Source organism: Erythrolamprus reginae, chromosome 2, assembly GCF_031021105.1.
Source record: "Erythrolamprus reginae isolate rEryReg1 chromosome 2, rEryReg1.hap1, whole genome shotgun sequence".
NCBI classification, from domain to species: Eukaryota; Metazoa; Chordata; class Lepidosauria; order Squamata; family Dipsadidae; genus Erythrolamprus; species Erythrolamprus reginae.
The window spans coordinates 148971645-148986836 of record NC_091951.1 but is presented as its reverse complement, the minus strand read 5'-3'; the positions used below and the strand labels follow the sequence as shown (position 1 = coordinate 148986836).

Here is a 15192-nt window from a genome sequence, read left to right as displayed (position 1 = left end):
AAGATTTCTAGTTCAGAAGCTATCCAGGAGTTAATCATCCCACCTGATTTTTAAAAAATGTTTTGGAAATCTGTCCCTCGTTTATTTGGTTACAGCAGAATTTTTAGAAAGATTTTAAAGGCTTATAAATAGTACATAAATTACTATAAATTGGTCAAAACATTATTAAAGAGAAAATAATCCCTCAGAGTCATGATCAGTCTTACCAAAATAAAATTCATATTACAGTACTACTGTAAAGGAAACCTCTGCTTCAGCCACCATTTAAAGTTTTTATGAGAGAATGAACCAACGTGTGTACATAGCTGTACTTGCAGAGATCATTACTTCCATTTTCAATAATCTTTTGGTGAAATTCTGCACTAGTCACCCTGAAAAAGCATTGGGAAGATCGGAGAAGCCCTCATATGGGCTTGTTCATGAACTGGAAACAGAAGATGGGCCCTCACAAAGAAATTCAAACAGTGGCATGTAACCAGCATTGGAACTAATTTTGTTAGGGATGACAGATAGCCAGGAATACTGACAACACCAAATTATTTAGGAGAAATTAATCAAAAGAATTTTGTAAAGAAGAAGAATCCAGAATCCTGTTGTCTGAATTGAGTGGCAATATAAATCCTCCAAATAATAAAATAACATAGTATCTTCAGATTTGGTATGATTAAAATGGCAAACCCAGTGAGTTTAATTTAATAAAAGTAAATATCAAATTTGTATGTTTCAGATATATTTTATTTATTTATTGTTTTTAAAGTAATAAAAGAAAAAACATGATATATACACTATCAAAGAAAAAGAAACACGTGGATGGTGCTTCAACAAAGAAGTAAAAAATTACAATAAAGAAAAAATAGTATGATATAACAGTAATCAGTGACTACATTACATATACTTATCCAATGCAAATATTATTCATGTATGTATATATTTATAGTAGACATACAGCTTTTAAAATAATTTATCTGTATTTTATATAAATAAATCCCATATTTCATTTTACGTTTCCATATAAAGTCTATGTTTATAGGCAATCTGCTCATAGGTGGCAAATGCAACTAGGTCTTCACGCTATTGAATGAATGGAGCAATACATTTATATTTCCAATGCTGCAGCATCAATCTTGGCCATAGTAAGGGCACATAGAATCCATTTACATTTTCTGGTTGTCAAATTCCAAGTACTAGATATGTAATTTCAGGAGAATGTTATTCTCTGAAAGTTTTGTCTCGTTACGCAACCATATTTATATAATCCACTTTTTTCTCCCAAAACCTATTAAGTATAAGGTATTGCAAAATATACTATAATATCACAAAGACAGAATTTATGCTGATATGTTTATAACAAAAGATATTGGGAGAAGAGTGAAAGACCTGGTAAGATTATGGCTAATCACTTAAAGCAAAAATAATTAACTAAATAAAAAAATAGTACATTGATTCCACTTATTAGAGATGAAAATATATAAAACTTCAGTGGATATAAATCAACAATTTTTAAAATTCTATTTAGAATTATACAGCAAACCCGAGAATATATTGAAAATACTAACTTTTTAAAATAAAGTTAATTTACCTCAGTTAAAGGCTGCACAAAAACAACTTTTATTTGCTCCTCTATTTGAGGTAGAGAGTAAACAAATAATTTTAATCATGGCAAGTGGTAAAACACCAGGATTGGATGCATTCCCTATTCAGTGGTATAAAACATTTATAGATCTTTTGGTGCCAAAACTTAGTTAATTGTATGATGAGATATTTGATAAGGGAATTTTATCAGCAGCATTTAACCAGGGTTATATTACAATTATACCAAACATCATACACACAGGTAAAGATCACACTCCAAGTGCTAATTATCATCCAATCTCATTGATTAATATTAACAGCAGTGTTAGCAAATATAACAAGCAATATTGTTTGTTGTTCAGTATGATCAAGCAGAGTTTATAAAAACTCAGCAAGCAGCAAACAACATGAATTTAATTGTACACATAAGAGATTTGAATAAAGGTAAAGAACAATTGGTAAGGGTTTGACAAAATATATAAATATGTGTTTACTAGACAAGTTTGGATTTCCTTTGGAATTCATAAAAAGTGGCTATCTTTGACTAGTTCCTCTAAATAGTGAAAAAGTAGGAGAAAACATACCATTAACCTTCACTTTAGATGTAGGTGACTCATATAATATTTTGATCCATTTTATGAATTCCAAAGGAAAACCAAACTACGTTCAGTGGTTTTAATCTACTAGCAAGAGACTTGTGGAAATGGCAAATAAATAGAGTCCTCACAGAGGGGCGGCATATAAATCCAATAAATAAATTAATAAATGTAAGGGTCAGATGGGGTACTGGCCATCGAGTAATCTTTATTTGTACCTTCAATGTTCAAATTCAAAAATATTTGAATATTTCAGGAAACCATGCCCTATTTTCCAGATGTCTCCACCTTTTAAGGGTGGGGAATCTGTGATGCTCCAGGTGCTGGTGCATGACAATTGATGGCATCTATAATGTTTGACCATCCCAACTAAAAACGACTTTTCAAATAACATCTGGAGAGTTATATTTTTTCATTATTGTCTTCCATTCGCCATATTGCCATAGTTCTTACTGCCATTGCATCTATTATTATTAACAGCATTAAGAGCCTTGACTTTAAACAATACAAGCAAATTATAACAACCATGTTGGTTTCTTTGTTGAGCTTAGCTCTGCTGTCCAGTGGAAATATCTGTTTTTAGATTTACTATATTCTCTTCCCTGCCTCTCTGTCCAATTTAGTCATGTGTTCTTTGCTATTTATGAAACCCGTTTTTCCTGCATTTTCATAATAAGCACTAGTAAAAAACCCAGAATCGGAAAGGTCACCAAAGATCATCCAGATCAAACATACAGTAGTGCAGGCAGTCTGCTGCTATAGAATCTTAGTCGGTCAGCCTTTTTTGAAAATCTGATGAGAACTCACCATCTTCCTAGGCAGTGGCTAGATTCATATATCATGCTAAGGCACGTTGGGTTTTGTTCTATTCTTCATGTTTGAATTTTAATGATTGTGTGCTTCCTGAAACATGCTGGCAAAGAGTGAAGTTTAGGACATAGAATCCTTAAAGGAAAAACATGTCGGATATACGAAAACTTTTCAGACTAGAGAGCAGTTCTCCTTAGTTTCCATGCACTCTGAGTCAAGCCCCAGGTGGACAAAAGGGAGAAGAGAGCAATGAAGCATAAATGGAGAAGAAACAGCAGTTGAATCGCAAGAAAAAGCATGAGATAGGAACGCAATATATATAACCCAATTTTGATTCTGTTTCACAAGGCAGAGAGAAACTCAGCCTTCAAAATTCTGTCATTGTACCCTACAACAATAAAATAGCATTTTGTAGAATTTCCACTGCTTGTTTCTTGAGCTTGAGAACCTGGGAGTGCCGAAACTGAATAGTGTACAGTGGTACCTCTACCTAAGAACATCTCTACTTATGAACTTTTCTATATAAGAACCGGGTGTTCAAGGGTTTTTTGCCTCTTCTCAAAAACCATTTTCCACTTGCAAACCCGAGCCTCTGAAACTCTAACCGGAAAAGGCAGGGAGAAGCCTCCATGGGCCTCTCTAGGAATCTCCTGGGAGGAAACAGGGCTGGAAATGGTGGGGAGAAGCCTCTATGGGGCGTCTCGAGTAAACAGGGCCCCCACCCTCCTTGTGGTTTCCCCAATCGCACACATTATTTGCTTTTACATTGATTCCCATGGGAAAAATTGCTTCTTACAAACTTTTCTACTTAAGAACCTGATCACAGAACGAATTAAGTTCGTAAGTAGAGGTACCATTGTATCTTCAATAACAAGTGATTTGTGCTGTGCTTATTTCTATCTGTGCATTGAAGGCTAGTAAGCATAAGCAATACATCCCCAATACCTGAAACAGGAGTCTCTTACACTAGACTGCAGCAGATGGACAACCAATAGGAGATGTAAAAAATCCTGATTGAAAATCTCTGCATCTGCTGTAGCCATTTGTGACCATGGTGTGCAATTACATGTTTGGGCATGACCTCTTGATAAATTCAGTACCTCTCTAATTATAAAATAGAATCCAAACTGCCCTAATAAATAAATAAATAATTAACTATCATCAGACTGTTTCTGATATAAACTTTTCAGAGTTGATCCAATTTCCTATTTTATCATGAAGGTGAAATTTATGTGATATTTTAAACTATGAAATCATGATTTCTATTCCATTAAAACTGTTATTGATCTCAAACCATTTATGTGATCTTGTATGAAACAATATAGAGATGGTCTGCCCCATTCAAATAATCTTTGTTCATGTTTCTATATCCTTATTTATTCCAAGCTTTGTAAATTATTTTCTAAAGGACTTTTCCAACATCTTCCATGTTGTGAAGGAGACTAAGATTAATGCCCGCTCTGTAATAGAAAAACACAAGGGAGAAAGGGGCCTCTGCAGAGAAAAAAACATTTGAAAAACAAAACTTATTGGGAATTGTAAAGGTCCTATTCAGGCTTGAAGAATACCAGGACAGAGTTGTCACTTAGCAACCTGGAGCAATGTGGCATGATTTGGATTCCAGAGTGGGAAGGCGAACAATAACTCCTCGCTACCCTACTGAGAACTCAAAAGCTTGAGACTCCACTCTTGAGAGCAAGCAACCAAGTGCGAAGGATGGAGAAATCTCTCTCTACAGAACAGTCTTTATTACGGAGATGGCAAATATAACAAATGGTTTTGCAAATTCCCACTTCACACACCCCCAAATATCAAGAAGAAAGGCATTACTATTGTTTGCAATTCTTTACTGGGAATCAAAAAGTTAAGCAAATCTAGAAAGTTTCATTAATTTCCCAGTAGCAAGAAGAGAGAAATAAATTTTACTTCTCACTTCTTTCCAACGTAAGAGAGTCTTGCTTATGTTGCTTATCTTGCTCAGCAGCTTTAGTCATAAAGGAATTTTTCATGATCTCTTAAAACTCCAGGTATTCAAAAAGACCCTACTGTTTGAAAAGCACTGTGTGACAGATGAGCGATTGATAAGTTTGATTTATAAAAATAAATAAATAAATAAAATATATTCTTCACCATTTTTTCTAACGATTCCAGAGCAACGAAAGGAAGAACACTCCTCACAATCTATGTATGAAAATTCTTCTTTACTGTTTAAACTAAGCCCATTTTCATATTAAAAAGTAATGGCTTCACATTAAAACTAAGCAATTGTGGTTCTTGTTTCTCTACCCATGAAGACAAAAAAAAGTTCACATTTATTCAAATAGGGTTCAAGACTAGTATTTCAGGTAGGGCAAGCATATTGGGGTCCAGTTATCAGGAGGTCCACTAGGTAGCACCTAAGAGTTATCTGTATCCCTTTGCTTCCATTTAGTGGTTATTTGGACTCAAGTTTATTAATTCTAACCAAGTATCAAGAATCTCTTTGTCTGAACATTTTGAAAAAAGTGGTCAGACATCATAAATTGTCCGTGAGACTACCTGTCTCCTACGTGTAATCAAATATTCACGATTTAATTATTCCTACATTAAATTATGCTCTTAAGTTACATAATCATTTTGTATCAGAGGGATAATAATGGTTCATGGTATGTATATTTTTGGAAATACCTTAAGTGTTATGGAAACATTCAGGAGAAAACATTACTAGTGCATCTTAGATAACAGCCTGTCCAAATAACATCTCTGTTTTCAGAGTTACTGCGCTGTAGCAAAATAACCCACTCCAGTCAAGAGTTCCTAATCTGCTTCCATCAGGTTCGTTGATAGAGCTTCATAATATTTGCATCATGAAGTTGTTTCCATACCTTCCGTTCCAAATCGAAGTCATGGTTGGTGTAAAAGATTAAACGCTTCCGTTCTTTATCAAAATAGTGATCTGAATAGTTTTGGTAGCCTTCAGTGATGAACCCATAAGCGCTTACCTGGGAAAGCAAAGGATTATATGTTGGGGAAGGAAATAAATGTGGTGGGTTTGGGGGGGAAAAGCCTAGTTAGATACATGGAATAGACTAGAATCGAATTCTTTATTGGCCAAGTATGATGGGACACACAAGGAATTTGTCTTTGGTGCATATGCTCTCAGTGTGCATAAAGAAAAGATACATTTGTCAAGAATAATGAGGTACAATAATTAACGATACATGAGAAATACTTAATAAATGCTTAATTTTTAATAAATACTTAATAAATAAATATTTAATAGATAAATCCACGAGCTCATTGGATTTACTGAGATAGCTTCTTCATTATCATTATACTACCAATAGCTCCATGGGAAGTTTGTTTGAAGATTGGAATAGTGGCAATTTGCTCTTTCTCCCAGGGTTAATGATGATGGAGGAGAAAAGGCAAAACTACATTAAATGCTACTCCAATGAGGTTGGGCAGGATCAATCCTTTTCAGAGCACTGGCTCCCCAATCTTAAAGGTAGCTCTTATAATGCAATTGCAAGAAATGGAACAACAGACCTAATCAAGTACGGCACATTATCCACAGACTATAGAGCTTTGATTTGAGAAAATGGAAAGCGACTGGTTGTTTAAAGACAGTGCAAATGGATGAAGACATATAAATATACATGTTTGTTATCTAGATAAAGTATGCATTCCTTAAACAAGAAGACCTAGGATCTGTGACTGTTTAAGATGTTGAGTTACATTGGGGTTTTTTTTAATTTGAAAAATAAATATTTATGTAACATGTAAAAATTCAAATTCAATCAAACAAACAGTGTGTTGTCTGGGTATAATTATTTTTAGGAAATCATAAAGTATTTACAATATTATTCATCACAATGATATTAATTGGATAATAATAATAATAATATGTACTTGTCTACTTTAACAAATCTCCTTTATAACAGACCTTTTTGTATCCCCATATTTCTAACTTCTTTTTTATTATCTAACCATTGGTCAAATAAGTCCCATGTCAAAAAGTATTCAGTTCCTTCTTTTTACTTAATTGTAAGCATAGTCAATTTCTGCACATTCTAATATTTTTTTTAAATTACACTCTCATCTGTTGGGATCTCTTCGCTTTTCCATTGCTGCGCAAATACAATTCTGACTCTAGTTCATACATGTAAAATTAAACATGCATTTCTTTTGTCATACTTTTCCAATAGGAAGCCCCCCCAAAATATTTCTGGTTTTAAATCTATATGCTGCTTTATCATTTTTCAAACCAAGCGTGTATTTTGGTCCAATATTTTTTTTGCTTTTGGGCATGTCTACTACATATGATAACACAAACCAGGCGTCTGGTTACCCTTCCAACATTTAGCGGACCTGTCTTTAAACATTTTTGCCAATCTTGTTGGTGACAAATGCCATCTATAAAACATTTTCTACAGATTTTATTTATATGCAGTTGACATAATTTATTTAACATTTCTATCCCATTTATTCAGTTCTATTGCATATCCAATGTTTTTAGCCCAAGCTATCATTGTCTCCTTTACTTGGCTTCAGAGAGGGGCAGCATACAAATCTAATAAATAATAATAATAATAATAATAATTATTATTATTATTATTATTATTATTATTATTATTATGTCAATACAACACAGCAAACGAGATCACTATGCTGGATTTCATATTTCATCACCAGTAGGGCGCTTCCCAAGCACCCGTGATGATGATGATGATGATGATGATTATTATTATTATTATTATTATTATTATATTATTATTATTATTCACTTACCAATTTGATGCTTAGTAAATAGCTAGATATTTTCTTTATTAATTTTTCATCCATTCCAGTTAATGCATATGCACCAGAGAAAAAATCCTTGGGTGTCCAATCACACTTGGACAATAAAGAATTCTATACTATTCTATTAATATCTGGTCCAGTTTTGTTAATTCTTTATTAAAACCATACATTTTAGCATCTTTCTCATGTTGAGATTGTGAGTTACATATTCTTATATTTTGTCCAGGACACTGAGTAAATGTCTGATCTTAGTTGCTCATTGATTAACTAATCCACACCTTGTCCTTCTTCTGGAGAGCATTTCCACGAGTAATGTGGAACAGGAAACTTCAAACCAGCTATGTGAAGCAAGTGGGGAGAAAAATATATGACAGGGCAGCAGCCATTCTTCTGCAACTGAGATTGTGGCTTTGAAAGATGAGGTGGAAGGATAGCACATAATCTTGGGAAAGGGTGCTTAACAGTTGAAATTTGAAAGAGAAAAGGGAAGAAGAAGAAGAAGAAGGCAAGATTAATTTAAAGCCTTTTTGAAGAGTGGGAGATGACTTTGCCCCTCTATGGATATAGTGAATTAACTCTGTGGAGATGTCAAAGAAATCCAAGCCTTTGCAGCGCTATAGAGGAAGTTGAGGAAAGAAATGAGCTTATCTCATTAAAATCTGCTCTTCAAGAAGCCTTGGGGATGTCGGGACTTTTCAGAGTTCTTTCAAGCATTCTTTTTTAACTGAAATTAACTTCACTAGATATGAGAAAGACATGCAACAGAAAAGGTTTAACCACAAGTTAAGCATTAGAACGGCATTATGTGGCTGGCATGCAGATGTGGTGTTTGTGAAGTAAATCAGTGCCAGCATAACTAACTCAGGCAGAAAAGGTTTTAATTTGAGGTTTCTGCTGTTTTAAGTCAAGAAAGGAAGGGTTGAAAGAATATGATTAAAGGAACAGCAGAAGTGGTCAAGGGGGGGGGGTTGGGGAGGCTAAAAGCAAATATCTCTGCCTTGAGGCATTTCTCTAGTGAAGTAGGGAGGGAAAAAACCCAAATGTTGAAATAAGTAGCAGATCCACTGATTGCTAAATACATTTTTTCCTAAAAGATGGCGCAAGAGACAAATGTCTCTGTTAATTTTAGCTCACCTTTAAATTCTGTGCAGCATCTTTGAACCCTTACCTGATCACAGAGATGGAGTGCAGTCAAAAGAAGGAAGGCACCGGTTGTAGGTCTATAAATGCGCCAATAGGGCTTTTCTAGAGATTTGGACTTCAAAAACCTGGGGTAGGTTATAAAAGGAGATTTTAAAAAGTAGCACTGGGAGATCATGAAAGCTGAGCAGAGCCCTCTCTTTGAGAAGGAGAGAATGAGCTAACCCTAACCCTACATACATTAGTACGTGGTTCTCAACCTTTCTAATGCTGCGACCCCTTAATACAGTTCTTCATGTTGTGATGACCCCCAACCATAAGTCTAGTGCCAATTCTCCGGAGCTTTAAGCTGATTGGCAGGAAGGTCACAGGGACACCCCCACAATAAACACCTGATTGGTTGGATTGTAAAAATATGTTCCAAGGCACCAGAACAGAAGCTTTAGTTCCTAACCCCATGGGAAATTTGTCTTTTCCCATGGTCTTAGACAACCCCAGTGAAACGGTCGTTTGACACCCCCCCCCCCAAGGGGTCCCGATCCCCAGGTTGAGAACCACTGAACAGTTCCAACCTTGGAACATGCTAAGCACAAAAGAGCCGTTTCAATGTTTTGAGTTCAGGTTTTTTGAGAAATTTCATTCTGCGCATGAAATAAAATTCCCACTGTTTTATTCCAAGCGAGAAAGAAATTTCAGCAATTTCAAAAGGCCTGGTTTTGAGAGTTTTGACTGCTCCAAATCCTGGAATGGAACGGCTGTTTTGCGTTTTGTGTTTGGGCTTCTTCCTTCAAAGTTTAATACTGACTAGTTCGGAAGCTTGAACTACTCATGAAAAGTGTTCGGAAACTTCAGATTGTGCAGAATGCAGCTGCGAGAGCAATCATGGGCTTCCCTAAATATGCCCAGGTCACACCAACACTCTGCAGTCTGTATTGGTTGCCAATCAGTTTCCGGTCACAATTCAAAGTGTTGGTTATGACCTATAAAGCCCTTCATGGCACCGGGACAGATTATCTCCGGGACCGCCTTCTGCCGCACGAATCCCAGCGACCAGTTAGGTCCCACAGAGTGGGCCTTCTCTGGGTCCCGTCAACCAAACAATGTCGTTTGGCGGGACCCAGGGGAAGAGCCTTCTCTGTGGCAGCCCCGGCCCTCTGGAACCAACTACCCCCGGAGATTAGAATAGCCCCCACCCTCCTTGCCTTTCGTAAGCTCCTCAAAACCCACCTCTGCCGTCAAGCATGGGGGAACTGAGATATTCTTTCCTCCTAGGTTTCTACAATTTATGCATGGTATGTTTGTATGTATGATTGGTTTTATAACAAGGGTTTTTAGCTGTTTTAGTATTGGATTTCTACATGCTGTTTTTATTACTGTTGTTAGCCACCCCGAGTCCACGGAGAGGGGCGGCATACAAATCCAATAAATAAAATAAATAAATAAATAAAATGTTCCTGCTACCGTTGTCGGAAAGTGGATGGAGCAATGTGAGAGTGGAACATCAAGAGGGATGGGGTGGAGGAGAATGCAGGTAAATACAAAGCGGCTGCCCAGAATTGCCTGCTTGCCTTCCATATTAGTGTGGTTAGTTGCTTTTTAAAGAAACTTTGTTCTGGGGAGGTTCATGTGGGTGGATGGATACTTCCTCTGACAACAGAGATTCTTTTGCACACCCCCACCCCGAGGGAAATAATACAAAGGGAAGACTCAGAGGTTTTTGTCCTCTGCACAAGAATTCTTACTATACTGCTCCTGAGATTCAAATACCAAGATTAACAATACAGGATTGGCCCGCTGAACTTTGTGTATGTCCTGCGCATGCTCTCATATCTGATCAAAACATTACAGAATTATTATTTCAGTTAGAGAGCATCCACAACCTGTTAGTACATCCCAAAATGATAATGTTGCTTTTGTTAGGATTGCGCCTGGTAAACAGGCTGAAAAATAAAATAAAAATCTGTGCTTTCTGAAACTTAGCTACGAAAATGTAAACAAAAACATGAACAAATTTTAAGAAAACAAATTAATTTCCAAGGACTCAAACAAATGCTAGGGAATTTAGCTGCTTTCTATGTCTTCTAATGTGTTGGGTAAGTGACCCTGAAAGTTTACTTAAAGAAACATTATCCGTTCTTTCTGTTGAGAATGAGGTAGGGGAATGGAAAAAGAGCTGATAACAGATGCTAATCTAAATGCAACTTTCAGAAGTTTTTGAAAATTGTTTCTATCATTTTCAGGAGAGATTTGTTGTAAAAGGTTGAAGTTTTTAAAATCACAAGTTTGGCCAAATGTTCTTCCATTTGAGCATCGTGGGATTCTCTGTTGCAGCATCTGTCCTGTGGAACAGCCCTCCCCAATTTAGTTTGATGCGCTGATGACAGAGCCATTCTTCCCCCACAGCAGGGGTGGGTTCTAACTTACCTCACTGCCAGTTTGCTTCCTTCGCACATGTGCATGCAGAAAAAAGCCAAAAATAAGAGGGTGACTCATGCACGGTGCCAGAAACTCAGCTTCTGCACATGCATAGAAGAATTTTTAATTTTTTTTAAAATTAAAAAAAAAGATGGCAGTGGTGTCCATGGACTGGCACCGACCAAACGGGATCTGTGATGTCATCATGATGTCACCAGCAAGCCACTACCAGTTCAGGTGAACTGGTTCAAACTGGGAAGAACCCACCTCTGCCCTACAGGCACTGGACCAGGAGGTTAGAGAAGCCTACTGTGCAACATGAACTATGTATACGGTTGCAGTCATAGTGTGTTTCACATTATATTTTATATTCTACCATCCTCCTTGTCCTACATATTTTTAATAACCATATAAATACAAGTAGTGCTGATGTAAAACAGTTAACTTAGTGCTGATGTAAAACAGTTAACTTAGTGCTGATGTAAAACAGTTAACTTAGTGACTAGTGTTGGGCAAACTGAACTCACACAATTCAGGTCCGGGCGGACTTTGCAGTGTTCGGCGAATTTTTTTAAAACTTCGGGCAAAGTTCAGAGTCGCGTTCGGCGTTCGGTCGCCTCGGCTGGTCAGGAAGTGACTCTCAGTGATGTCAAAGCCCCGCCCCTGGAATCCCATCATGGGGGGGCTGGGGGAATGGGGGTGGGGGATTCCCCTCTGCCTGCCACCGCCCCTCTCCCCTTTGACATCGGAAGGAGGATGGGCATGCTTGGTGTGTGTGTGGAGCATTTCTCCTTTGGGAAAGTAAGACAGTGGCAAGTTTCTCCGTGCGTTAAAGCCGCCGCTGAGGTAGTCCCCGCCAAGAAACTTGCCACCATCTTACTTTCCCAATGGAGAAACGCTCCCCACACACACCGGCCGCACCCATCTTCCTTCTGACGTCAAAGGGGACGGGGACAGTGGCAGGCAGACAGGAATTCCCCGCTCCCACTCCCCCAGCCTCCACACCGAAAACCAGGAAGTGACGTCTCCATGACGTCAAAGCCCCGCCCCTGGAAGGGTTCGGCGGGTTCGGGTTCCACGAACTTGCCCGAACCAGCCGCCAAGTTCGCACAAACACGCCGAACCCGAATTTCATTGGGTTCGCCCAACACTATTAGTGACCATTGAAAGTTACAACAGTACTGAAAAAAGGGATTCATGATTCTTTTTCACTTATGGCCACTGTAGCATCCTCATGGTCACATGACCAAAATTCAGACACTTTGCAACTGAACTCACATATATGACTGTTGCAGTGTCCCAGGGTCATATGATTACTTTTTGCAACCTTCTGACAAACAAAGTCAATGGGAAAACCAGATTAATTTCACAACCGTGTTCCTAATTAAACAACTGTTCTACTTAGCAACAAAAAATTGGGGCTCAATTCTGATTGTAAGTTGAGGACTATGTGATGTTTAAATAAATCAATGAAATGCCGCTGCCACCATCCAATTCTTGTAATCCCAGAATGAAAATAAATCAGTAGCAGCTGGCTTCAAGTTCTCACTGTTTCCTATATAGTCAGAACACAAAATATTTTGGGTTTTGTTTTGAGCAGATATTGAATGCTCAACCTGTTTTATGTTTCATGCCAATAGACTATGACCAACTTGTAATAATGTTGATGGAATCTTTTGTACTTTGTTGCGAAGTTTGAAACAAGGCATTGTTTTGTACAATTATCCCTACTGCCAACGCAGCTTATTTAAAATCTTGAAACTGTTCCTGAGGTTTGAAATTCACTTCACATATTATGTCTTACCTGTTTTTAGTGTATCTGAGAAAGTCTGGATGAATCACAAAGTATTGATCCAAATTGAAATTGTCAAATTTATCCCGGGGCCTTGGTCTATAAAAACAAAATATATCTTTAGGCAATCTATGTACAGTTCAAATCGTAGCTGGTTTAGCCAGCTTTTCTATAAGTTAGAGTGATGATGCAAGGTCTTATCTTTTCTCACACTGTATCTAAGATCAGAATGGGGAAAACCGAGGCTTGAAAACGTTTATTTTTGTAGTGTAGTTTTAGGTTAAAATCATAATAACAGCTATAATTAAAAGGGGAAATGTGAAAAAAAATAGTGGCTCAAGAGAGTCTTTTTTGAAAAGAAAGAAGGCGACAAAAATTTTAAGGAATGTGATTGTTTAAAAAGGGGCCAGAGGCATATGGCAAAATTATTATTATTATTATTATTATTATTATTATTATTAATATTAATTTGATTTGATTTGATTGCCACCCCTCTCCGTAGACTCGGGGCGGCTCACAACAACAATAAAACAATTCAAGACAAATCTAATAATTTAAAAACATTTTAAAAACCCGTTATTAAACAGACATACATACAAACATACCATACATGAATTGTATAGGCCCGGGGGACATGTCTCAATTCCCCCATGCCTGACGGCAGAGGTGGGTTTTTAGGAGTTTACGTAAGGCAAGGAGGGTGGGGGCAGTTCTAATCTCAGGGGGGAGCTGGTTCCAGAGGATCGGGGCTACCACAGAGAAGGTTCTTCCCTTGGGACCCACCAAACGACATTGTTTAGTCGGCGGAACCCGAAGAAGGCCAACTCTGTGGGACCTAATCGGTCGCTGGGATTCGTGCAGCAGAAGGCGGTCCCAGAGATATTCTGGTCCGATGCCATTATTATTATTATTATTATTATTATTATTATTATTATTATTATTTATTAGATTTGTATGCTGCCTCTCTCCATAGACTCAGGGCGGCTCACAACAATAATAAAACAATGTATAACAAATCTAATAATTAAAAGTCACTAAAAAACCCTTATTAAAAAAACAAAACATACACACAAACATACCATGCATAAACTGTATAGGCCTGGGGGAGATGTCTCAGTGTGTCTGATATAAAATGTATGTCAGGAGATACGTACTTAATGGCCAGGTGCGGGTTCCTCTTACTTTTGCTGCCGGTGTGCATCACAATGTTTTGTACTTGCTAGGCTCACACACTCATGCACATCTAGCGCGATTTTGCTTCCGCGCATGCTCAGAGACATGATTTTACCTTGATTTGACCTCCATGCATGCTCAGAGAGCTGAAAAATCGCCAAAAGTTACAAAAAAACCATGGTAGCACACACAGACCGGCAAAGACAGCACCGGAGCTGTCGCACCAAAATTGCATCATTGGCAGGCCACTCCAGGAGCGCATGCACCGGACTGCACTGGTGGGGACCCAGCTCTGTTAATGGCAGTATTTGAATGATACCATTATGGACGTTTTGTCTTCTCTCCGATTTGCTTAGGACTCTACCAAGCCTAATTGTGGGTTCATCTACACAGCTCTGAGATGTTCATTTATTCTTTGTGGAGGACTTTTCTCCCCCTCAGTGTTTCCTCTATATTGCCATCCCGTTCCTGAGGCAGGCTGAGATCAGGTCAAGAAAAGTAACACTTTCCATCCGAAAATGGAACAAAACCATCTGTGTAAACATTCTGTATTCCTAGGAAAAATTGGCAGCCTACAGGGCTACAAATGATAAGAACTTGCTCTATCAATGGCAAAAGTCATTCCTTCTTTGGTTGCCAGAGAGAAAAAAACTTCACTCAAATTTTATCTTTTTTCAACTCAGGGAATATTGACCTTGTAAAATTTCTTCTTTGAGATCAGACTTGCTGTTGCTGCGGCATCTTCTATCATCTATGGCAGGGGTTTCCAACCTTGGCAAATTTAAGAGTTATGGACTTCAACTCCCAGAATTCCTCAGCTAGGTTTGCTGGCTGAGGACTTCTGGGAATTGAAGTCCACAAGTCTTAAAAGGGCCAAGTTTGGAGATCTCTGATCTATGGGACCGTCTCCTG

General features: G+C 37.7%; 1 protein-coding gene across 2 annotated transcripts in view; it reads right to left on the bottom strand.

Annotated features, from left to right (window-relative positions):
• Positions 1 to 713: 713 nt before the first annotated feature.
• The window catches only part of ST6GALNAC1 (ST6 N-acetylgalactosaminide alpha-2,6-sialyltransferase 1), a 38484-nt gene continuing 24005 nt past the window's right edge, over positions 714 to 15192 (bottom strand). For both annotated transcript variants that reach the window (XM_070739843.1, XM_070739844.1), the window contains 3 exons: positions 13120 to 13206; positions 8929 to 9028; positions 714 to 5959 (listed from right to left, as the gene is read on the bottom strand). In XM_070739843.1, coding sequence (XP_070595944.1) covers positions 5789 to 5959; positions 8929 to 9028; positions 13120 to 13206 — 358 coding nt within the window. In that variant the 3' untranslated portion in view covers positions 714 to 5788. The remainder of the gene's footprint in view (positions 5960 to 8928; positions 9029 to 13119; positions 13207 to 15192) is intronic.